The sequence below is a fragment of the Cimex lectularius genome, unplaced genomic scaffold (assembly GCF_000648675.2).
Source record: "Cimex lectularius strain Harlan isolate CLEC.00 unplaced genomic scaffold, Clec_2.1 scaffold17, whole genome shotgun sequence".
Classification (NCBI taxonomy): domain Eukaryota; kingdom Metazoa; phylum Arthropoda; class Insecta; order Hemiptera; family Cimicidae; genus Cimex; species Cimex lectularius.
In genome coordinates, this window is record NW_019392640.1 from 1,417,376 (window position 1) to 1,443,567 (window position 26,192).

At 36.3% G+C, this 26,192-nt stretch overlaps 1 protein-coding gene across 4 annotated transcripts in view; it reads right to left on the reverse strand.

The window, feature by feature from the left end:
• Nucleotides 1–26,192, reverse strand: part of LOC106672170 (phosphatase and actin regulator 4) — a 107,588-nt gene that overhangs the window by 68,680 nt on the left and 12,716 nt on the right. For 2 of the 4 annotated variants that reach the window (XM_014403372.2, XM_014403369.2), the window contains exon 1: nucleotides 24,443–24,760. The exons of 1 other annotated variant lie outside the window; for it this stretch is intronic. In XM_014403372.2, coding sequence (XP_014258858.1) covers nucleotides 24,443–24,671 — 229 coding nt within the window. In that variant the 5' untranslated portion in view covers nucleotides 24,672–24,760. Of the gene's footprint in view, nucleotides 1–24,442; nucleotides 24,761–26,192 lie in introns of those variants that run through there. One more of the 4 variants, XM_014403371.2, reaches the window with a different exon arrangement.

The following is a 26,192-nucleotide window of genomic DNA, read 5'->3' on the forward strand; positions in this document are numbered from 1 at the left end:
TAATGTTCACTTTAAATTCCGTTACAACAAAAGTGTACGCCGTGCTAATAATTTAAATTTTTTGTCGAGGATTATAATTGTTAATAGTTTGTTAAGATTGCTGCGAACCGACGTGGGAAGGCAGCACGATTCTAATTCGCATACAATAGCCCGGGTTAATTGGGACTTACCATAAAAATTCAATATAACGTCCCAGACCGCATTCCGATATTGTAAAATAAATATTTTCCTTAATCATACATGGCAGAAGGTTTTATTTAATTATGAGTGTTCTGCACAGTGAACATTTTGGTTAAGGGAGAAACACAACTTACCCGACCAAGGTACACGCCACGCGACAGACGATACAGTGTAGTATTCGCGAAATGGAGGAGGAATATGAGAAAGCGATCTGCTTGCTTTCAACACCAAACCGAAAACTTGGGTTCATGTAGTGAACCCCATTAGAGGTGCAGTTAGCGAATATCATACGTTGATTTCTACATTAAAAAAGGAAGAAAATGCTGATCGATTCAGTAATTTGTATATTCGGATGAGGAAACATCAATTTGATTAACTGTTTGGAGCAGTAAAAGAACAGATCAGGAAAACTAAAACAAATTATTATAACCAAGTATTATTTTACTATTTATATATTATATACTATATCTCAAAAACAGAAACTGGACTTTTTTTTGTCAAACTATTTATTGTATAAGTGTACTTTTATCGTTACATTAATTATAACATACTTATGTTAATGTAGGCCAAATAAAACGAGATCGGACATTCATGAGTTTAAAAAATTTAGTGTGTTTCTTAGTGACCTGTTGTTTTATAATTTGTTGAAATTCGTAAGGAGCAGTCAGAATGAGGTAGTTTAGAAAAATGCCTTTTTCACCCCCCCCCCGTCGTTTCAATCTTTATTCGGGCTGTCACAACACTTTAACACAAAACCAATATGACACCACAAGAATAGCTCCACAATTTATGCCCTGAAGATGACTAGAATAAAGGTCGATAACTAGAAAAAAGAAAGAAAAAGGTATTTTTCTAAACTACCTCATTCTTGACCGCTCCTCACGACTTCAACAAATTAAACAATTTAATTTTGATAGGTTGTAAGAGAATTCCTCAAAACACAGCAAAATCACTTAATGAATGAGTAAAATTTAACTAACAATTTGTTTACCTAGTTTTGCTCTTAATGCGTTATTATGAGCAAAATCAGGTAATAAATTTATTCATTCTATCATTAAATGGTATTCCGGTGTTTTGATAAATTTTCTGTTCATTTTCTTTTGTCGTTTCATCTCTTGCTCTTTTGTCGTTGAGTGTAATCGAAGTTACTCGACGGATATCTGAACGGTGGGGAACTTGGTTGCATCGGAAAGCATAGAGTGGAGTTGCGTCACGTCAGGCAAATGTGAACGGGGGTAATACAATCTTATGGAAAATTGGACATCGGATTGGCGTCGGGTCACGTCGCGTTGCCTGCGCCGGGTAAGTGTATTCCCCGATTTAATAACGTTAGGCTGAAATGAACCATCTCAAAAGCTTTCTAATAACCTAATTGAATCGAATCATAATAGTTGAGTAGTGACTTTTAACCTTGTTACTTATATTCAATATCAAAACATTCGCCAACTATTTCGTAATTTTAGGTTCTTATCGCTTTTATATGTCATGTGTCGTGCTGACCTCGACGAAAGTGACAAGTAGAAAAACTGATCTAGTAGTATTTGAAAACGACGTGAATCGTCCGACCAAAATTATCAGAAACGACCAAGCTGCACATAGTCGTTTTTTCTGAGCAGCCGTGACACACCAATAAATGATCGGATAGTTTTGGTTTGCCAGTCGCGTTTCCTCATTTACCATCTTGAGTATTGGGTTTCGAAAAGACGAAACTCGTGTGACAGACTGACACGGCGACGACAAGCGGACCAGGATGGTCTGAACGACAAAGCTACAGGTTTTTCACCCCGCAGACCTGAAGAAAAACTCTCACAATAAATGATCTTACATCACACCGTACGAGAAAACAAAAAACCGTGGCGATTCGTCGCACGTTCCTCGCCGTTGCACACATAGCTGAAGCGTGTTTGAACCAAAGGTTATTGAAAGTGGAGAGGGATTTCGGATTCTCATCCCCGACGGCACACTCGATTCGCACAACACAGGCTAAATCAATAGTTGTCCTTGATAGTTTATGTTAGAATCGGCCAAGTATTGTCGATTGTAATCTGCCAGAGAAAACCACCGAGGTAAAAGCCCAGTAGATTAGTAGTAATTGACAGTTATGATCATATCCTAGATTATTGTCGACAGTAAATTAAGCAGTAAACCGGAAAATCGCTGTAATCCTCGCTCATATATTATACATGTATTGCTATAAACACTCTTATTTCAAAAAGTGAGACAAATCAAATCAAATAATTGAATATACATGCTATTCTGTTTCGATATAGCCAAACTGACTAGGGCCTTTTTTTATATTTATAGTTTGGTTAAAACACTAACTGAAAACTGAGTGTCTTAGGGGTATAATATCTATCTAATCCTGGCAGAATGAGCTAATGAAAAAATTTATGTCAAATACAGTTTAAATTTAAAATAAGAAAAATTGAAATAATGACATGTGTATTGTGTACATTAATTTGGATTTTCCAAATATTGACTACGTAATTACTACCCAACATTTTTATATGTATTATCCACGAACAGTTGAGCTCTATTTTTATGAAGGACTTTAAAAAATAAAAATTAGCTTCGATTTTTGGAACAATTACCAACTTAGTTGTAAGAATTACTCCTGGCTTCAAGACGAAACAAGTGGCTCCAGCAAGCCATCTTGTTCCACCTCACAATGCCCGATCAGTTCGACATTTCCTTGAACTCCCTTTGAGGGACGATTAAGAAGATTGTACTCGTGTCCTCGTATTTTGGCATCGGAGGTCTCCAGACTTAATACTGCTAGATTTTTCTTTTGGGGTCATTGGAAATCTGTAGTTTATAAAACTACTTTAGTTGAATCGATGGTCTTTTTTAGGGGGGAGAATGATACTTCAATTATCAAAATGTGATGAAAATGAAGGAAAACAAGTCGAACATTTACATTAACACAGGCCGTATGTTTTTTCTACTCTTCCTTTTATCCACATCCATGATTTTTTTGCAGAAAATTTTCATTCTTCACTAAACAGTTAACCCAAGTTTCCTGGAGTGAGGTTTATTGTAACCGGCCAACGAAAAATGTTAATACCTAGTAAAACTCCCATTTGGCTAACTTCTATAAAAATTAAGATATCGAGCCCGACCAACGTGAAAAATTAATTGAAATGATCGTTTTGAAATCCGAAATGAAAAATAGAGGGGGTCTAATTAAAAAAAGAAAAAAAACACGTAGGGCGTTTTTTATGTCAATAAAACAATGAACCAAAAAGTTATTTTTGGAAATTTAGAAATATCTAAAAACTAGACTTCGTAACAAAATGATCTTAACAAAATAAAAATAAAAAACGGACTAAAATTAAGTAAGTAAGGGGGTGGACCCTTCCGTGGTTAACCCTGTTATTTAGGTTAAATTATGGTACGTTATGAAGTATTCAAATATAATTTGTAGTTCAATTAGAGTACAATTAGATAAGTTTTTCGAAGCGCTTTTTGATTGAAATTAAAAACCATAGCAAGTGGTTTCACGCGAAACTCGGAAAAATGTGCAGCCCAAGACGTGTGATTCGTGTTTTTAAGACAATTAACGACACAGAACACGTGCCCGCGGATCGGTATCGCTGTTTTCCGACTCGCAATAATTTATGATTCTAGGAAAACGTACAAAGCAGGGCACGCGCTAATAAATCAACAACTTGTGTTCCATGCACACGAAGTAAGAAAATAAAACTATCGGTAAAATCCAGAAGAAAAACCTCGTAACTTGTTCGTTTCTGATCATTCTGGTCCACCTATCCTTGGCCTGTGACATTTTTGGCTTCCCGCCACCTACAGTGGTGGGTTTGTGTGTTATTTTCTTTAAACGAGCTCCTTTTATGTTGTGTAAAGGGTACTTAGTGGATTAAGTCGATCGTTCTCCAATAGTTTTGTAAATATGCCAGGTAACTACGACGACTGCAACCTTGAATACAAACGAGGACAAGTCTTCATGAATAGTCGAGTATATTGCAAACAGGCTATCAACTTATCACAATAAAGATTGTCCGATGCCATTTTTTCTTAATTTTTCGACAAAAAATGTGCAAATAACAAATACAGTGACTGCAGATTAAATATTACTTATCAATTTAATTAGGCAACACTAAATTTGTCCAAGCATACCGAATTATTTATTTCTGTATAGTTTTTCAACATTTATTGAGTTCACCAATTCAAGAATTGCTTCTGACATACAGAAATCAGTTTTTCTTCCTGTATTGGCCAAGTTTCACTATTTTGAAACAAATGTATCAAAATAGATTTTTCTATGTCGAATATGCAACAATGTGTTATTATGTGACTCCAGGTTTGGATATTGTAGCCACAAGGGCATGCTTTATTACTTAATAATATTAAATCTTGAAAGATACGATTCATTTTTACCATGGTTTGTAATGGCGATTGTGGATGAGAAGGAATGCTTTATAGTCGAAGGCGAGAAAGTATAGTCGGAAAATAGCGTTCTGAACAGTTGGACTTGGCTGTTTTGGTCTATCAGGCATTTCGCTATCTTTAGCTAAGGGTATCTCAGTTTAAAAAGATCCTTAGACCTTTTACCTTAATTTGTTCAATCAACGACTAAAGAAATAAGTTAAATAAATAAATGTCAACAAGTAGAACCGACATACTTATTGGGCGAGTCTAACACGCAGGTTTAATTAATTTTTAGACCTTAGGAACCCAATGTTGGTACGTTCATCTACCTGAAGGCTACTACCCTCCAACAACTAAATGACAATCAGCCCTTAACATATAAAATTGTATTAACTAATAATAAGTAGACAAAATGTGTAATCCTACTATTGTGAAGGCAATGTATAGATATGTAATCACCCAGCAGACCTAAAGAAGAAATCTCATAATTCAAAAACTTTCTATGCGGTTCCGTTTACAATAAATAAAAAATGCGTTATTTTATAACAATCAATTAATTATTCTTTCTATGTAAGGTCTTGGTCGTGGGTTCGAATCCCGCTCGTGACACTGACTTTTTTATCTCAACCAAGACCTTACATAGAAAGAATAATTAATTGATTGCAAGAAGAACTTGGTCAATTGACCACGAAAACGTAAGTTATTTTATAACATTTAACTGTGGAAGACGAAGTCATGGTACAAAAAAAGTTCTGCTTTAATCTGGCCTTTCATATTCTTATCTCTTATGTAATAAAAATTATTTTTATGCTATCATCATAACGGCGTGGCGGACAATTAAAAGGCAGAATAATTAATGAAACGGTCTCTCCTGCGCCATTTAAACGCCTGAGAGTTGATTAAATGAAAGAAAGAACAGGAAACAGCTTCACGCATTTGTCCCGAAGTCAGTCGCTACCAGGTTGCACAATTACGACAAAAGTGAGGCAACCCGTTTGAAGAGGTGGAGCTCTGAATCCGTCTCGGTCGCCTTAGGCTTGGGCCTCGTTAAGTATTCAAGCAATGCTCAGAGGACCGACCAACACGGGGAAAGTAAGTGGCAAAGTGAAATTACTGTATTAAACCAATGGAAATTTATTTCATTTTTCCACCCGGGCTTTTTTGTTGCCACGCGTTAATTTTCCTTTTACAAAAACAACGCTCACTAAACATGTTTATCATAATGAAATTTTGGAATGTTTATTATGCGAATTATTGTTCCCTGTTTCTAGAGGGGGAAAATGTCCTTTGCAGGTGGGGTATGCATTAATATGTTGGCTTGGGAAGAGGAACAGCACTAATCGACGGCGTTGGCCCCCTGGACAGACGACCAATTTCGTTCAACGTTTAAGAACTAATGAAGCATTAAATGGGCCGATTTGACGTAGAAGTACTGCATGGGTGCATGTTTATCGTTGCACGATAGTTTGCATTTCGAAAGGCTCAATCGAGCAGACAATTTTTTTGTAAACATTTGCTATTTGGTTTCGTCTTAACAAAGCCATCGCTGAAGAGGTGAAATACGTGTGACAGACTAAAACTGTTTAGAACACATCAGTAGTATGGGCACAGAGTACCTGAGGTATCTCCCCGTAAATACGATAGCAAAGACAGGCAGACCAGAATGACACAAAAAGACTAAGTTACACGTTCGACACCTGGAGACCTCAAGAAGCAATCTCACAATAAATCAATTAAGAGTTCAGTCGTTTCGATCATTCTAGTCAGCCTATCCTCCCAGTTTTAGTCTGCCAAATGTATTTCGTAATATCATATGGCACAGAGTACCTGAGGTATCTCCCCGTAAATAGCAAAGACAGGCGGACCAGGATGACTTGAAAAGACTATGTTACAGGTTCATCACCTAGAAAGAAGCAATCACAATAAACCAACACATAAATACCCTCGCAGTTTTGGTCTGTCAAATGTATTTTCAAATTTATATACTAATGTTACGGTGGTGGATTTCGATAAGGCTAAACGCATTTGGCAGGCCAAAACTATGTAGGATACCTCAGGTACCTCCAGGATCGTATACCAAAGGATCGTTTGGGCACAGAATACTCGAGGCATCTCTCTAAACAACTAGGATTGGCGGATCAGGATGTCCTGAAAGAAATCTCACAAAAAAACATTCTTACAGCTTGGTCGTCTCCGATCATTTTGATCAGCTTATATTCGCTATTTTGGTCTCATATCAGTTACGGTCTTTCAACAGTAGGTTTTGTCCACTTTGTGTTCAAATTCTTGATCAGCAAGTGATACCACGTCTGTACAAGCCAAAAAACACAGGCAGACCAAATTATCTGAAACTACCAATATTTCGCAGTAGAAATATTTGTTGTTTTGGTCAAGTGTAGTCTCCGTTAAACTCAAAAGTCATTAATAATAATTTAGAACAAACAACAAAAATTGACATTGGTTACAACCCTACTTACTTTGTAAAATATAATCAACACTTGGGCTTAAATGCGGCTTAAAATACCGATCAATATTTAAGCAATGCAAACACGGACAAAATGCGAACGATGTTCAAACATTATTGCATATTAAATTTTTATTACAGAAATGTTTGTTCTTTTCTTGGAAATTTATTTACAATCATAATGTTAACGTTTATTCCACATTACTGGGCTTACTCTTAATTACTTATACGTAATAGATGTTACTAAATTTAACTAAAAGAGATACTCTAGCATAGTTTTCTTTCTTTGTTTAAATCAATATAAAAAGTTTATGCATATCGGTCAACCCTTTGCTAAAACGATTTATTCTTGAAAGCAAAAACTATCGTTCAATATTTAAGGATATTGTGAGGTACCTCCCTTTGCTCGATTTCTGAGGTAAATACGTAAGTACGACACTCAATAACGGGTAAGTTTGTTTATGCGAATGAGATTCGGTTAAAATTCGCTTTTATCGATTTCGGCTTAACAGGTCTCAATCCTATCGAGCAACTTCCCGATATCTCGAGATTTCAGCCGTTCGGCTGTGTTTCGATCCGTTAAGTCGGCCGTTGAGTTCATCGCGAAGGGGTGGGACGATGAGTCAATCAATTTACCTTGTGGATCTGGCCTCACTCCGACATTGGGTGATGCTGAATTGGTAAATGCTTAAAGTCACCCCAGTGCTTACAATATCTCGGCCTGTTTCACTGGACTGCAAATGTGATCAGAAATAATTTTTAAAAAATTAAATTCCATACTGAGTACTTTGGTTAAATATATTACCTAAGAGTAGGATATTTCGTTTTTCGGTTGTAATACTGTTTTAAGTTTTCTGTGTGTCTATCATGGGTTTTAAATTAAAAAAAGTTCTTGAAAATTTTAAATAGTCTCACATACATTCCTCATGATTATATTTGAAAAGTTAATTACGAGTGGATCAACCCCGTGCTAACTGTAATCATTATAAGGAAAAGCTTCCTTTCCCTGCTATAGTGAAGCGTAGGATCGTTAGTGATGGGTCACGCCAATTATCCCTAGTACTAGTTAGCCTTTAAAATACTAACAACAGCCTTTCTCGTACTATGCTATAAATGTTGCTTTAAGTGCATATTGGTTTTATTAGAAAGCAATTGTTTTCGTCTCTTCAAACTAATACTAGAGTTGAAGTGTAATTGTACTGTCTGGTCGACATTTTTTAAATGTCTTTATTTGTAATGATTTCTATAGATTACCAGGCCATAATTGAAATTTGCTTTATATAAATTGTGTTTCTACTGGTCTATGTACCTGTTACCACGTCAAATACGGTAAACAATAAATGATCTTATAGGTTGGTTGTTTCCGATCATTTTAGTCAGACGCTTTTCGGTGTGGGGTCATGGTTATAAGAAGATTGAGGCACCCCATTACCCAGGATGAACTAAAACTAACTATAGTGGCTGGCTCTTCAAGAAGAAAACTATCACATTTTTCCCCATTTAAAATAAACTACGAAGAACCGGCCGATTGAATATCATGATTGAATCATCGCAATCAATTGCCACAATTGTTGGCCCGATTGGGAAGTCATAATAGTATCGATTTACCCTCACGGACAAAATGTGCCTACGTGTACTGCACAATTAAAAATAACTCGCCAATTAGCCTTGCGGACGCAATTTTCCAATTTTGAGCTCGCCTATCTTGAACTTTTGATCTATTCAGCCTACGTGCTTAATGCTTAAATGATTCCATAATCTCCGCGTGAGAAGTCAAGAAACCCAGTTTTCAAAATGACTGTTAGGAAACATAATTACTAATGACGATACCTTCAATACATTAAAAATCCTTGAAAGAGATGTGGCCCTAAATTTAGTTAATAACTACCAAATATTAAATACTAAAACTCTGGAAGCTGGTAAAACTATCGAAACTATAGTCCGATGAGTAAACATAATGATATTACGATTAAAATACACATACAAAACTGCAACATACAAATACAGTGTATGATCTGGCTGTAAGGACATAGAACAAACAATGTTTTTTTAATGAACAAAGTACCTAGAGTATTGTAGATTGACAAATCGAAGAAAATTGTTTTAAGATTATGTTGATGGAACAGACCTAGTCTGATGCCCCTGAAACCGATCTCAATAAAAGTTTACGTCGAAAGGTTGTATTGTTCCTGACAAACTCTAAAAAAGACCCAAAAATCCAATGAAAGAGTAAAATATATATAGTAAATATCTGGTCTGCTTGCAATTCATCCACGTTCAGTTGGCGGACAAATCTGTTTCTTAGCATTTCTAGAAATTAGCGTCGAACAGCGAGAAACCGTTATGAATAGTAAAACGTTTTCGTGTTCATCTGATAGGTGATACACCGGAAGATCGGACCGACACTTACGGGGAGATGCCTCGGGTATCCAGTCCCCAAACGATACTGATGTTTATCTAAATAGTTTTGGATTCTCAGATGGGATTAGGCTTTTCGAAATCCATCGCGGAAAACCGAAACGAGTCCGACACACAAAATGAGAGCAAGAGGGGAGATTGATCGGAAACGACCATACTGTAGATCATTTATTGAAAGATTGCTTCTTCAGAATTGCGAGTGATGTACCTGTAACTAGTACTTTTCACGTGATCCTGGCCCGCCTAGGCTCGCTTTTTACAGGAAGACGAGATGTCTCGGACAATGACTGGGCATTGTCAGTGATGCCCAAACCACACTGACAATCAAGCTTCGAGTTAATCTCTGCGTACTCGTCAAGATATTTTAAGTAGCTGGTCATCGAACTTATCTTCGCAAGCAGAACCACTTCTTTTATATTGTGAATGAACACAAAAGGATTCTCAGCATAAAAAACATTAAACCAGTGTATTCCTTCCCTTAAACTTCAGACACAAGCAGTGTTTTTCGAAATTCGTTCATATTCATTGTTTAATATTCGATTTCCTGCTGTCGGATTCACACATCATCAATTTGACATTGCAATTGTCTATTTAGAAAGAATGTATTTGGGAGCAAACAATGGCACTCTTGGATGCGTACCTGTATTTATGACTTGGATAACTAAACTTTACTTTATATCTCGTCGCATTGATATTAACATTAACCTTGAAAGTCTGAGCAGAAGGTGCATGTGTTGAAACATCAAGCCACTTATATTACTAAGTAGGTCTGCTGATGAAAACTACGTCCGCGTTCCTACTCCTGAAAAAAAATCACCTAAAATCTGAGGCAGCCACCCAAATAGAACGTGCAGCCCTGCTTAACTATTATGATTCAGCCAGTATTCAAATAGGTAAAATTATCATTCAAATGGGTATCTCTAAATTAGGCGGAGCCGATATTAGCGAAGAACATAATCAAATGTCCATTTCAAATGTATAAATAAGGCTAAAATTGTACCTTCTTGAAGCCTTAGAGAAATTTTACTGCTGAGGAGTAAGAATCTCAGACAATTCAGTTCTTTCCTTTTGTCAAGAAAATTTTTCGGTTTTATATAATAGTAGTGGAAAATATTATTATGCTATTCAGTACTGAAATATTTGTAGGTCATATGTACTTAAATACGGATATTCATCGACGGCTAGCTATAAAAACAGAACGGATAATTTTGTAATCGAGTAAAATGTGTTATTACATGTTAATGAAATGGAAGGGACATGCCAATAAGCTAGTTGTAGGTCACGTTTTAAAGGTTATTTATATGATACTGAACTCTTAAATTGATTCATTCATGCATGATGCCATATGCACACTGAACCACTTCAAGATCATTACCGAATAAAACGTCTTGGTCGATTTATTCTTTCTCGTCATAACTCCAGTCCAACGGACATAATTTTAAACACAACAATCAAAATATGCAGAATTATGGGCTTGACTTTTAACCCTTCTCGGTATGCAATGGATGCGAGAAAGGCTGAACATCGATTTTGCTCCGGCCGCCCCCCTACCAGCCAACCCCAACACCGCTTGTTCCACTCCCCAGCAGATCTCCACAGCATCACTCCGGCAACTCTTATTAAACCAGAAACTAAAAGTGCTCTTATTATTTTCGTAAAGGGGTACTCGCTCTCGGCTCTAGAGTCGCGTTGCTCTCTTTTTACAACTACTTCCACGTTGAGGAAGGTGATTATCAAGAAATCTTTCCACAATGCCTAAGGGAATTTAATCAAACTCCACTTAGAACGACAATAAACAATCTCTTAAAGGGCAAAATAAAACAAAATTCTCAAGTTAAAATCGAATAAGATAAAGTATAGTGGTTCTAGAAGAACGTTCTTACCCTAGATCGCTCCGAGAGAAAAAAAGATGTGTACTCCCCGATGAAAACAATTATCAGCAAGCTTGGGAGAACAGCACTTAGCCCTTGCCAAGAGTCTTTCTCCAATTGGATACATGCCGTGTGACATCTGCGACAAGACAAAATACTAACGGTCCCTGCACAAAAGTTAGTTTTATAAAAAACGACCAAAGAGTACCAAACTAAGTTGTCCTTGATATAATCAGCCAGAAAAATGCTTCATGAGGAAGAAAAAAAAGCAGCCGTCAGTTATACAATGGTGCTTGAAGAGAGGGCTCACTACATTATGAAGTAGACAAACCGATATGGAAAACCGAACTCTCGAAGTTGCAGAGTCGTTTGGCCCATGGCACAAATGGCATAATTTCTTTTGAATGCTATCTATATGAACGTGGCTAAAACTAAAAAATAAGCTCTCCTGGCCATGGTCATTGCAGATTCCTCTTGTCGAATTCTGCAGTATGAATACAGATGCGCGTCACAAAATCAAGACATGAAACATACAGTGTGAAACCCAGAGAATAGACAAATATATAAACATTTTACATTGTGGCAGATTGTGAGATAATCTTATCGAACAAGGAACACAGATAGAGTAAATTGCATGGAAATCCGGATAAAACAGTAAGTACATATTCAGAGAATTATATCGAGTTTTTTCTCATTTAGAATCACATATTTTAATAGGTTTTAGCCTCTACTTTATATTAATTAATTGTTAAAACAAAGTAGCAGGTAGTACCTATTTAGTTTTTCAATTCAAAGCTCCTAATTCCTAAGCAATTAGCTATGAAACAGGAGGATCTAATATCCCTTGCGCCCATTGAATTTAGTTAAGAATAAGGCAGGTTGAATCTCCCAAAAGTCCAGCGGGGAAAGAGAGAAATAGGGATTAGCAAGCTAATTCGATTTCAATACTCTTAAGTTTCTTGAAATTTGCTTCACAAGTACCCATAAAAATTGTAAAAACGGACAGGTGATTTTAAATTTACCTAACTATCCTAGCTTCTTTACTTACGCCATATAAAATAATCTATCGAATAAATATTAAAATCATCAACATGATCTTTGCTACTAAAACTTAACCCCCGTTTATTACCCAATTCCTTTACAAACGTTGGCATAATCTATAGATCAAGTCCAAATTTGCCGATACTGTTAAATATCGCAAATAGTCTCCGAAATACCTTCGCTTACTAGTGTAACCACGGGGAATTTTGAAAATTCAATACTCTAACCTCTGTTATCGCCCCTTGGCACCGAGCCCAGATTAAACTAAGGAATTTCCGCATATCATACCGAAAGTACGGTTTAAATTACAATTGGTGGTTATTTCTATTATTTATTTAAACTAAATATTACTTATGTAAAATCTGTTTATTGCTGTATTAATAGCTTTATCTGAAAGTTCACAAAACAACAATGGGCATGCAACAAATTGTTTACACAGTATTAGGTAATATAAAATTTAACTAATTGTACAATACGTTCAGTGTCCAAAGACCAAACCCATCCAATAAAAAGATGTCCGTAGACCAAAGGCGATGTTGGAGATAGTTAGAAATAGTTAGGAATGCTTGAGATTAAGCTTATTATAACAAGGATACTGCCTTCAACCAATGATCATCACATCTTAATCAACCACAATTGAATTACATTACAAAAACACGTATACCTCCTGACACATAACAACTCGGAACTATTACTTTAAAGATACCGCCTTCAACAAATGACTGAATTAACTACGATTGACTAAAAGAATATATCCACCATTTATTTTAAAAAATCTTCTTCTTTTACCAAGTGTTAACGAATTTGGAGTAATTTTCCATTGGCCAACATGAATGGCAGGTTTTTCGTAATTTACTTTAAATTAGATAGGTTTTCCAAATTTTAAAGCTTTAAATTTACTTTTTTGAGTTTTAAACTGCACAAAAATTCTGTCACTACTAATAATCTATCACAACTGCGATGGTATATAAAACTTGGTCGAGTTTTACTTGAGATCTATTTCATAACTACATCGCATTTATAAGCTTTCATCAAATGTACAATATATCTAAAAATTTGATACGCCCGGCCTGAGAATATTCTGTTTACTGGAATCACATAGCTTACCTGTGTCGAAACAACCTGACGCACTTCTCGTTTTGGAGGGAAAAACAAAGCAAATTTGTCTAGAAGGTAAAACAGAGAGTGACAGGGGATTTGTCCGAAAGTTTCTCGTGGGCCGAAACACGACAACCGTGTTTGAATGAAAATTCCCATGGCCTTCGGGAAAAGTCCATCGATAAGAAGGCAAAGGACGCATCCCACTTAATCGGCGGGCAGGCAAAAATTTGATTCAGGCGAATAATCGTACCAAGGACGAAATCCCGAGTCGGATAAGCATTGTGTAGAGGGGAAACTGGTTTTTTGCCTAAACGATTTGAAATAGCATAATGAAAAGCCTTTCGTTTGTTTTTGCCTTCCGTTGTTTTCCCGCTCTCGCACTGTAAACACTTGATTTTTTCCCCTTTTCTTTTAAAGACGTTCGCATTAAAGGATTAAATAAAATACCAATTCGTTTGAAGGAAACGATCAAATTCATTTACTCGTTTTGAACGCGGACGGGACTGAAACCGGTTCATGGCGAATGTCCTCGGCCGAGAAATCCTACACACGAAAATCGCATTCTAAAACAACAACAACTTGCAACTTTTTATTTCCCAAAAGTATCCGGTGTAATTTGAAATATGTCCACAAAATGGTAAAAATAAGAAATTCTAACAAACAATTGGGATGGAAGGAAGAGTTGTGAAATTTTGAACATTTTTGAGGAGTAATTGATTTTTACGTAAAAGGGATTTTAAGGTCATTATAAGCATTGCGAGATGAATCTGCACTGTGATAGTTTCCGATAAACCTGATCCGCCTCCTCGCTGAATTGGTTTTTGCTGGTACCTCACCTTCCTTGAGCCATCTTCAGACGTTGAAATGGGTCCAACACACAAAACAGATACAAGGATATTTTCTAGGAGATGCTATCACGGGTCTTGGTGTTTTCACACTCATCATAAGATCAAGGGACACCACAAGGCAGAAAGGTGGTCAGAGGTTCACACCCTGAAAAGGGTGTGGCATCAGGTATCTTCCGACATTGTGGAAACCAATCCACCACATAATATGGTAAATGTATGATGCGTCAAAAATGCCGCAACTGCGAATCGCAATGATCAGACACGACCAAGTTACTTTTGATCCAGTTGCAGGCCAAAACTGATCTATAGCTAGTTCTGCTTAGCAAATTTTATGGTAGACTCACACATTTTGTCAGAAGGATAATCGTAGTTTTTGTGAGGGGAGGGTGGAAAATCGACATGGCGGCACCCGTGACTTTAAATCAAATTAATTGACCGTTCTTCAATTTAGTTTATTCTAAAACCGATTCTTCTTCCCCTTGTATACCGTGCAATCGGTATTGCATTCATGTGGGCGCGAGGGAGCGCCGATTGCAAACGGTTGTAAATAACACGTCCCCCGAGAAACACGCCTCTCCGACCTTCGCTATTTCTATTTTAGTATCATCTCCCGATGAGCGCATCTGTTTTATAGAAGAGGCCTCGAACGTGATACACACTTTTATATGAATACACACATCCTTACTTCTTGGGAACGCACCACAGTTAATAAACAGCCAACGTGTACTCGGCCATCCGTGTCCAATAATATATCAACAAGTGCATTCAAATATGCAAAGGCCATGATTCCACGGTAAAATTGTAAAGAAGATAATTAGTACATTGATATCTTGTGAAAATTTCATTGGTACTCCTGTAGAAATTATTTGTAAGGCCCAATTAGTCTCCTTCCTTTGATGTATAAAGTATTAGAAAATCTTTATTTATATTTGGTAGAAAAACTTTCTCCCACTAGGTTTGTATTCGGAGTTTTACTTTTTTGCCTCTTACTACTACATTAAGTCGTTAACGAAATCCTCGAAATAAAGAAAAGAACACTCTTGTCTTCGTTTATTTTTTGATACATAGAAACAATTTGAACGAGTCGGGTCTCTACGTCTACTCGCAAGGCTAAATGAGTTCCTACCAGACACCTACTATCTTTGTGATGCCATTTGTACAGGGGTTAACCTTCTGTCTTAAATGAAGCACTTCAATGCAGTGTTCTGTACTTAATTTATGAGTATGACTAACCTACTGACGACTGGATAAATTGACGCATTGGCAAAATGTCAATGTAGCTGCAACCTTGAATAGCGCCTCGCATCAACCGGCCATATAGGGCAAGAAAATGACAGCACTTTGCTCCGCGAGTAGAGGATTGAGAGACCCATTACATCTAGACGAAGTTAGCCTTTCTAAAAATAGTCTCCCACTATAGTGCCTTGGAGTATAGTGCTCTTACTACCTCATACCAGACTTTCATAGCTAAGCGATCTTCAGTATCTCAGCTATCTTTTGGGCCTCTGCTTCCAATTCATAAATTAGGAGGATCCGCAGTAGTGGACTCCATGGTGGTACGTGAGAAACATTCACACGTACTTTTTCTTTTTGATATCGTCGTTGGTTCAAGAGAAATACAGCCGGGTCATATAAAAAGGATACCCTGTATGTATGGCATATCCGCCTCATCACGCTATCCAAAACAACTGCAACCGAAAAGATAACTCAAGACAGCCAATCAATTTAGCGTTGTGCTCAGTTAAAATAGAACAAGCCTGATCATCTTCATATGTTATTCACTATCTACAATGTGCAAGATTGCGTTGTTGTTGTGTTAACGCTGAACGCTGCATAGCAGTTGAATATTACGACAAAATCTATTCGGTATCATAGAAAATGCCTGTTATCAGTAATTGTTTGTATCACCTGTATAAAACCCGGACCCTTACGTTTTATGAAAAACGCATGTCAATGTTTCTAAAATTTCATATTTACGGACTCACGGTGCATCTCTTTACGGCAAATCGTTCGGGGAAATTCGGGACCAGAAAAGATTCCGTATTCCAATCGTTGACGTGACATATTCACCGCGCGAGGCACGCAATGACCGTGAATCGCCGATTTAATTATCATGGCGAGAATTGGAAACCAAACCAGACAGAAGTCGGATTAGAAGAAGATCAAGAAAAAAAACTTGTCTTATCTCGTTTTCTTCATTGTTTTTCAACATTCTTTGTCAATGATGAAACGCCAGAGTAATCGCACTCGAGAAAATTAAACCGTTTATAAAATATTCTACTGAATGGCTTCTTCAAAAGAACGAGCTTTTATGTTAATTCGAGCGCGCTAAATATATAAAAATACTCAAAGGAATCGAATACCCGAAATTATCGTAAAATACAACAATTTGTTATCACACATGGATCAAAAGCCAGAACAAAAATCAAGCGTTCAGTTTGGCTTCACGTGATTAAATCTTTATCATTTATCAATCATAAGTTATTCACTTACAACCTGTTTCTTTACTTTTGACTTATTCGTTCTTCAGTTAGTTTAGAGTTTTTCTTCTAGGCAAAGATGAGGGAAACGCACTGGTATCGGTTTGTCACCGTTAAATACTAACACTTTCTGGGGAAGCGTGTATACAACAGAAAGAAACTGAGTTAATACACATAGGGATTCTGTAATCATTAGCACAAGTCAGAGAGCTAAATGACTGCACAAATAACAATGATTCTCCCTCAAAATTATACACTGACAGGCAAAAGAAGTGGTTTGTTGTTTACTGGATATATTTAAAGAAAAATATAAGGTATAGCTAAATAAAAAATTAAACTCGGTAAAAAAATTTTACCAAATGGAAATAACGAAGAAAATATTCAATTCAGTAAGGGGTTTTCCTCCTATTGCGTCAATCACTGCTTGTATTCTACGTGGCATCGATTTTCTGATGTTTTGAATGTAGTGCTGTGGAATACTTTCATACTCATCCAACAGCGCCATTCTTAATTACTGCAAATTCTCTGACATCACTGGGCGACATTTTACCCTCTGACAACCCGTCCCAAAGGTGCACTGAAAAAAAATAGCTAATGGCCGAAGGAAACAGAGAGTGACCAGAAGATATTAATTGTCTATCTAATTTCTTGACTACGTTTCTCCAATAAACACATGTATATATAATAAAAATATAAAAAAAATAATACACCGAATGTATGATAAAACAATTGTTGCATAGAGGTAAAGATTTGAATTGGACCATCAATTTAATTATCAATATGATACGACACATCTCTGGTTTGCTCTCCAAAGTCAGTCTCACCTTTGTATTTCTGTTTGTTTTATTTTATTTATTTACTATTTTGTGCTTCGTATTATATTTTTTGTACTACTAGCTTTTTAATTAATTATTTTTTTATTCTACATTTATTTTTTATTTTCTTTATGTATTTTTTTAAATCCCCATATTGTTTTTTTGATACCAGCGACAACCTCCGGCAGACGGTATTAATCCATGATTACATATACATTTATTTCGTTTTCTTTTATTGTAAATAGAAGTACCTATCCATCTATTTACCTAGCTAAAGAAGATAATTTATTTCTTCTCAGAAAATCAGGACTGGCAGGAAATTTTTCTTACAGAGCTATAGTCATCTTAAACAAAACTATCAAGATACTTACAGACAACAACCGGACACTTTTGTTTGTTTATTTTCCATAATAACTAGGTGTAAAGATTAATAGTTCACTTAAAAAGTAAACAGAACGTTAATAATTTCTTGTTTACCTTTATAGAGTGTTATTGTACTCATCTTTTTATACTCTTTAGATTGAAATTAAAGAAAATCAGTTCAATTTCATCCTTCACAGAGCCAAGTTGTCGAGTGAGTTGTTTATTTAAATTTCTTTCTTTGATGAAACAATTAATTTGAGTACAAAAGTAATTGTTTTTTTTCTTAAAAGCAAATGCTTTGGCCAACGACGGGCGTAGTGTCGAACGCGATATACGACTGCTAGAGACGATCGTTTTATTAATCTTACAGCACTACGAAACCGTAACAGCTTCCTTGACAGGTAGTCACCTCCAAACGGTACAAATGTAAGAGTGAGCTCTAAAACAGCAATCAGAAGGCTTCGTTAGAATAACGTAGTTTTTAGAAGCCCCGCATCAGGTTCTTTAATACTGGAGGGGCATCGAGTAGAAAGGCGACATTCGCAAATCAGCATCTCATTTGGGCACTTGAACAATGGGGGGCTATTCTCTTCACAGATGATACCGCTTAAGTTTGTGGAGAAGACATGGAGAACACTGCTTCATGTGACATGCGCGAGTCAAAGGCTTTTCAAAGACAATCAGTTTTATTATGGGGTGGAATCAACGTCCTGCCCGTGCCGAACTGTTTATTATAACGAATGGATCTTTGACTTGAACTAAGATACATTGAGGAAGTTCATCTGAAAGCAGTGGTCCCATTCGTTCCATTTACTGGGGACAACTTCGTGTTAATGGATGATGCTAGACCGCACCCATTAGGCTGTAGGTATTACCACAATTAATTGGCCAGCAGGTTATCTTGATATTAATCCTAAACAATTCTTATGGGACATGATAAACTGGCAAGTTATACATCAGTTGCCGCCTCACAGCTTCAAACAACTCGACTCCTAGGTGACTGGGGGACCTTCCACGAGGCCAGAGTAGGAAATACGCGTTATTAATAGAAAAACCACGTAATAAATTTTTAATCAAATATTAATTTATCACTAAATGATTTTCCGGAGTTTTGTTGAACTTCAAAATATCATAATTAAATCATTTTTATTAAAACATGAATTTCTGATCTCATTTCATTTGGTATACATTAAAAAAGTATGGTTATTAATATAACGATAAAAATATACGTGATTTGAAATAAACGACAAAATACAAGGGTTGGTCCTCAATTATTTCCCAAAAATACGAGTGTATTTTTTTGTCTTTAAGTGTATACATTGGCAGTAATGTCAACCTTTGGCAGTTGGGAAATTGATATTTATTTTCTTGGGGTCTGTAGAAAGACCGAACAGGGGTTTTCTATTGGTATACATTTACCTACCTTCTTTTTTATTTAATTTTTGTTCATGTTTTGTAAATAAAGAACTGTTTTTCATTATTCTTTTCTTTCTTTTTACAGCTTTCATCAACCACTACTCTACAAACATAAAATTTGCAACAATTAGGCGCTTCGCGCTAAAAAATTTGTTATTATTTTAAATTAAAGTACGTGGTAATAGTATTTGTTTTCGAATTTTATTTATTTATTACCATACTTTTTTCAATACTTTTGTTTCCATACTTTCAGACATCGATGCTTTTCCTTCGATTCCCAATCTCTATTTCTAGGTCTCCCTTACTTGTACGGCTGATTTTATAAGTAGAAACTTTGTCTGTATAATTTACAGTTACAAAAATCCATAACGAATATGGGCAAAACGTGCATATCGTTTTTACCGGTGGACTTTAAATGCCGAATAGCGTTGTAGTTCGTGGACAATAAAACTCTCAACTGCAAATAGCCATATCGCCAAGTCAAACACCACGAATTAGCCCCGCATTCGCGAACAATAGGCCCACGCGTAAAACATTTTATGGTCATAATCACCGTCGTAATTATAATTGTACAACTTCAAGGACCGTCATCAGCTAAATAATAATCAGATAGCATTCTTTACAGCTCTTATCAGCTTTCTAAAAAAAAAAAAAAAAAAAAAAAAAAAAAATCGCTTTTGAGTATTTAAAATATTATTTACCAAAACAATTTTTTTAAACTGCGTTCTAATACAACTCGTGCATAGGCGGTTATAGGCAGGTCCATTTTGTTCGATAAATTATGGGTTCCAAACCATGTTATCACCATATCGTTCATGCCCTTTTAAGAGAGCTGGACCTCCAAAATGAGCCGGGAGGCTGGAATCGATACGCCGAGTTTAAATTGCTTACTGTGTATAAACCTTTTTAGTATTTCAAAACAAAAATTGGCTTTACAATGTACTTTCTTCTCATGAGCATCCTTCAAACAAAAACAACCTTTCAGAGATAAAAGGGCGTATTGAGATTGTTTTATGATTTTTTCCGCACTCGAGCGATGTTGAAGGGATCAATAAAATTTTTCAATTATCACGTCTTCAAAGAATTTTGTTTTCATTTATTTCATAGACATAAACTTGATCATTAAAAACCGGTTCATCTGTTAAGCTCAAACCACTCACCATAAGAAAAATATTATTATTATTTCTATCATTTCAGTCTTCCTATCCTTGTTTTTTATTTTTAATATGTTAATATTTAAAGCTTTTTAAAAAAGTGCACTCGCTACTTTTTTAGGTATATATGTCGGTTTTTGTCACAATCATTGCCATGCTTATTGTAAACAAAAACTGAATAGTAACTTAACTTTCACAATAAAGAAAAAGATCATGGATCTACGATAGTCTTTGAATATAACATTATAGAGTTGAACACTCACTAATTGTATGTTATAATCTGACCACTTACGTGCGTAAAACGTATGAAATCCAATCTCGCGAGTGGTCATTTTGTAATACAAGCTTATATTTTAAATGAGTAATATGTGTGTTGAAAGAACAAGTTAAAAATATTAATCTGAAAAAGATATTAAAGGTGAACGTTTATTTATTAATAACGATAAAATAATAATTTTTATATTTAATTTTATATAATTCCAATAGTCGTAAGAAAATATAACTTTGACACCGGTCATACCTCCAAAATTGTAATAAAACTGTTCACGTAATCCGACGGGATTTTATCTTATCTGATAAGGTATTATTTATTCCACGATTGTAGTGGGTCGTTGAAGAAAAAAATAGTGGTTATACAAGTTAATTTACAGTCATATTATGCAAACAACATTCACACAATTTGCCTTGAGGAAGATTTGTCAATTTCGTAAACTGTGCGAGCCGGAGAGTAAGTTGGATCATCTTTTTTTAAAGCGTTCTCGTTTGCAAAACTTAACCCGCGTGGGAGTGGAAAAATACAAATCAATGGCCCAGATTTTATGTTTTAACTTTTATTTTTGGAACATTGCGAAAAAATTTGAGAATTTTTGCTTTATAGGTTTATTTTTGAACCGGTTTACGATTTAGGTATAATTATTATCTCACAACATATCAGAAAACGTGTAAATAAGACTGGCATGAACAATTTTAAGTGCATAAAAGGTTATGCTTTTAATTATTTCACTTTAAGTACATTCAAACCCTTAACCCAACCAGGAGAGTTTTCCCTCTGGCAGAAACTGATACTTTTTTCATGAAGGATTTTACAATATTCACAATCATCAAAATTAAGTTGAATTCGTATAAAACGTTACAAATGATTTGCTTTTGATCTACTTGATCTCTTAATAGATAAGATTAATAGTGCGACATTTCTCGCGATTTTTAAAATGAAAGTACCAGGTCCAACAAAAATGTGTTTGTTTTGGCGTTGGTCATTTTGGAGCTTGGTCGTATCTGAACAAATATGCTCCACCAATTCTCACTTGCTTGATCTGTCTCTCTTTTTCGGTCTTTCGTCCTCATCAGTGCAAGATAGTGAAAAACCCACCAATTATGGCGAAAAGCCAAAAATCTCACAGATAGAGCGAAGACAGACAGCAAAAAACCGTCTCCCCTCAGACAACAAGAGAAAAAATAATCTTACAATGTTTTTAATTTTTTTAAATTTTAATTAAATAAAAAAAATTTGGGTCACTATAAATACAACATTAAAGCTTAAGTTTAAGCTTTCAAAGATTGAAAATAAGGAGCAACTGAGATTTAATTGAATCGGGTCACTGCTAAACACGAGATAGCTATCCAACTCCATATCTCTGAATAAGCTTGGATTACCTGTATCAAAGGGGAAAAGTAAAAATCTAGATAAACGGTACCGCACAATTTAACCGGTGCCAATAATCTCGCTTGATTATCTAAAGCTTTCCTTAGCCCCACTATATCCATTTTTGTATAGAATCACTTGTGTTCAAAAATGAGTCGAGCACATAATTGTAGGCGTTCGTACTTTATCCTGATGAAGACCCTAGTAAATTTCCTGAGTTTTCCCTCCACTGTTTTCTGCTATGAGGATTAGCAGAGAGTCCGGTACCATTGTTTATGATTCAAAAGTTAAAATCTTTGATCCCGTCTTAGATAAATGAAAAATGAAGCACCAAAATGATGGAAGTTGGGAAACATAGCCACAATGAAGTTAATAAAGATTATTTATAACCGAACACAAAATGTCAGGACTTCCTTTCGGGGAACGCTTAGAGATAAAAGCCTTATAATTAATTTTTTTAAATTATAAAAATTGTTTATACAAATATATGAAAATTATTTGTACAAAAAGGCCTGTTCTTCTTCTGTGGCTCACACATAGAACAATTAAGAGGGAATAAAAGGAAGTTGAATGGGAAACTGCCACATCAAAACTCTTCAGACCTGTCGCTAAAAGAGACTAAGTTACCAACCTTTATCGAGCTCTCGACAACATCTGTCGACAACAAACAGAATTTTTTTGTAAGCCGACAAAAAATTCCAAAAAGTCTGTTGTAGTAGACGGTTTTTATCATTTACGAAACAAAGGTTTTTTTTTGCAAAAAGCTATTTTCCACTTCGCTTCACGTCTAGAATTGAAGCCAATCCTGTGGCCAAATAGTTCCAACCTTTTCTAACTTTGAGAAGAGCCTAGGGTAGAATTTTTGAAAACCGACAGTCTCTTGGAATAGATGCTTTTTATCATTTACAAAAATCAAGATTTTTTTGCAAAAAGTGATTTTCCACATCGCTTCACATCTGGAATTGAAGCTAATAAAGATTATTTGTATTTACCACTTCAAAACAACAAGACACAAAATGACAGGACTTTATGGAGGACACCAAACAAAAATTGGAAACTTTACCACATCCAAATTCTCCAGACCTGTCGCCAAAAGATTACCAACCTTTTCTGAGCTTTTTAAAAACCGGCAAAGCCACTTGAAGACGATTCTTTTTATCTCTTAAAAAACAAGGATTTTTTTAAAGTGATTATCAGCTTCGTTTCTCGTCTGAAGCCAATTAACATTATTAGAATTTTACCACTTCAAAACAAGAAGACACAAAATTACAGGACTTAATGGAGGCACTCAACAAAAATACATTTGTTCCATCCATACTCCCCAGACCTGTCGCCAAAAGATTACCTACCTTTTCTAACCTCGAGAGCATCCTTGGACATACTTTTTGAAAACCGATAAAGCCTCTTGGAGTCTATTCTTTTTATCACTTGAAAAACAAGGTTTTTTAAAATGATAATACATTTCGCTTCTCATCTAGAATTGAAGCCAATTAATATTATTTGTATTTACCACTTCAAACCATTTCAACTAGAAAAGCAGAAGTGGAGGACGCTACAAAAGACTCCTGTTCAATTAATAAGAAACAACAAATCATAATTATTAGTAAATTTAAGCAACAAGCATGAAACGACCGGGGTTTTTTTTTTGGTTTTAAAAAAAATCGAAGTTGAATTTTGTTTGATCTCGAAACGTGGTGGAGTGGCCGCCAATACAGGCATTCCCAACGACGGCCTGACCCAAGGTCGGCGCATAGCCGTTTTTTATAAATGCGGGTCAGTTTTTTAAAAAAGTCTTAAAAAAGTGCCTAACGTAAAATGAATCCCTCCATATTCTCAATATATGTTAAAATACATAAAATGAAACTCCATATTTCTACAGTATCGACATTCGGTTGGTTCACACATTTGGTTACAAGGTGTGAAGGTTTCTAGTTAAAAATGCACAATTTTTGACCGTCTGACCTAGGTCTTTTTGTCGACAAATTGGAATTACATATCGTTTTCTTTAGGTTCAAAATAAATCTTATTTGTGTTTTAATAATTAATTGGCGGATGATTCGTTCGTGCGGGGCAAGTAAAGGAGTGACATCGTGTCTTTCGCGCCAGACTCTTATCCATTTTTAATCAACGGGGTAGGAGATCTGAATCTCTGTCGACCGTGATCTCGCGTGCACGCTATGTCGACGCGGTTGAAGGGAAAAACGGTCCGCCTCTACGCTATCGACGGTCATTCCGTTAACAGTAAAAAAACATTTGAAATTACCGTATATGCTTCCGGTGGTGGGCGAGGATGGACTAGTGGCCGTCCCTCCCCTCTGGAGGAAATCGGTGAGGGAAAGGGAAGAGGCGATCAATTGACGCTTTTCTTCAAAGTTGAGGATGTCCAGGCTGCTCGACCTGTGCGGGGTGACGATGGCGACTGGAGGCGGTTTCGGGCCTTCTTTCTCCTGGGATGGCGGGCTCACCAACACGCCGGAGATCCGCACGGACATGACAGCGATAACGCACCGCGCTCGACACGCCCGACATCACAACCGGCCAGCACGGAACCTCATCTCCGGACGACTGGCGCGGCGGCCGGAGGAGGAGGAGCAGAGACCGGCGCCCCCACCCGGCCGGAATAACCACCCGACACGAATGCCAACCTAACATCGGAAAGACCGTCTCCCCACAAAATACCATCTACATATGCTCGTTTTCACCTATCTTCCTCATACTTACAAACAATACAATAAACAGTTATTCATCACCGCCCAGTCACTATAACATCAATAAAAACGAATCACAATTTGTCATAAATCTGAACCCCCCCCCACAAACATACAATATGCCCACAAAAATTCCCTTTCAATGGACACTTAGGTTCTTCTTCTTCTGTCAGTATGTATAACTTATTTTCAATTTTTAGATTTCGTCTGATAGACCTGCAGATTGATGTTTGCGGATCATTTTGGTCTGCCAGAAACACTTTTCGTTTTCGCCATCATCAGTGGTGCATGTGCCTCAACCTTCTTACAACCATATATGAAAAGACAATAGCATAAGATAGTTAAACAGGTAGAGAAAAAAGAGAGAGAGTGAGATATGTAGAACTTGTGGAGAGGTTGAGATATGTAGATAAGAAAAGAGATAGATATATATATAGAGAGAGGAGGGGAAGGGGAGAGAGAGAGAGAGAGAGAGAGAGAGAGAGAGAGAGAGAGAGAGAGAGAGAGAGAGAGAGAATAATCAAAGGCGAAGAAAAATTGGACTGGAAACAATAACACTAACTTTAGAACCCGGTTGAACAATTTACACATGGAAATAAAGATTACTTAAAGGAGACGTTTACAACAAGATCGTCAAAATGAAGTTGGGTCGAAAGACAATGTGACAATTTTTTTAACTTTTGATCTAGTCGATCATAAACAATAGAGACACAGAAGGACTTTTTTGACCATTGTCAGTTCCTGGTCCTCCAAAAAGTTGATCTGGTTTGTTTGATTACGGACGCATGGACGTTTCTAAACAATTTTGGTCTGTAGTCCCTCGATGTTTTGCCTTTCAGACCATTTGTGGATATCGCCATCATCAGTAGTAGTTTTGTGCAATATATTAGTTTACAAACCCATAAAGCATTATGGCGAATAGCCGAAGTCTGACAGATCAACAAACAACGAGTACAGACAGGCCGAAATGATCGGGATCCTGCCAGACTATCTTAAGAATCCAGAAACACCGTTAACAAGAGAATATAAAAATGAACCTTGGGTTAATCGGGAACGTACAATAACCAAAATTATTAATTATTTACTAATAATTTTGTGCCATTTGATATGGTCATACGCCGACATAAGATAAACGAGGGACGTTTTTCACCATTTATCAGTTTCATTTCATTTTCCATGAAGACAATCTCGTTGTCTGGGCTTTTTTGATGAAGATTGGCCTTTTTCGATCATTTTTGGTCTGAAGATTCTAGGCGTTTTGGCCCGTCCGATTTTTTATTTATGCATTTCGCCAACAGTGGTGGT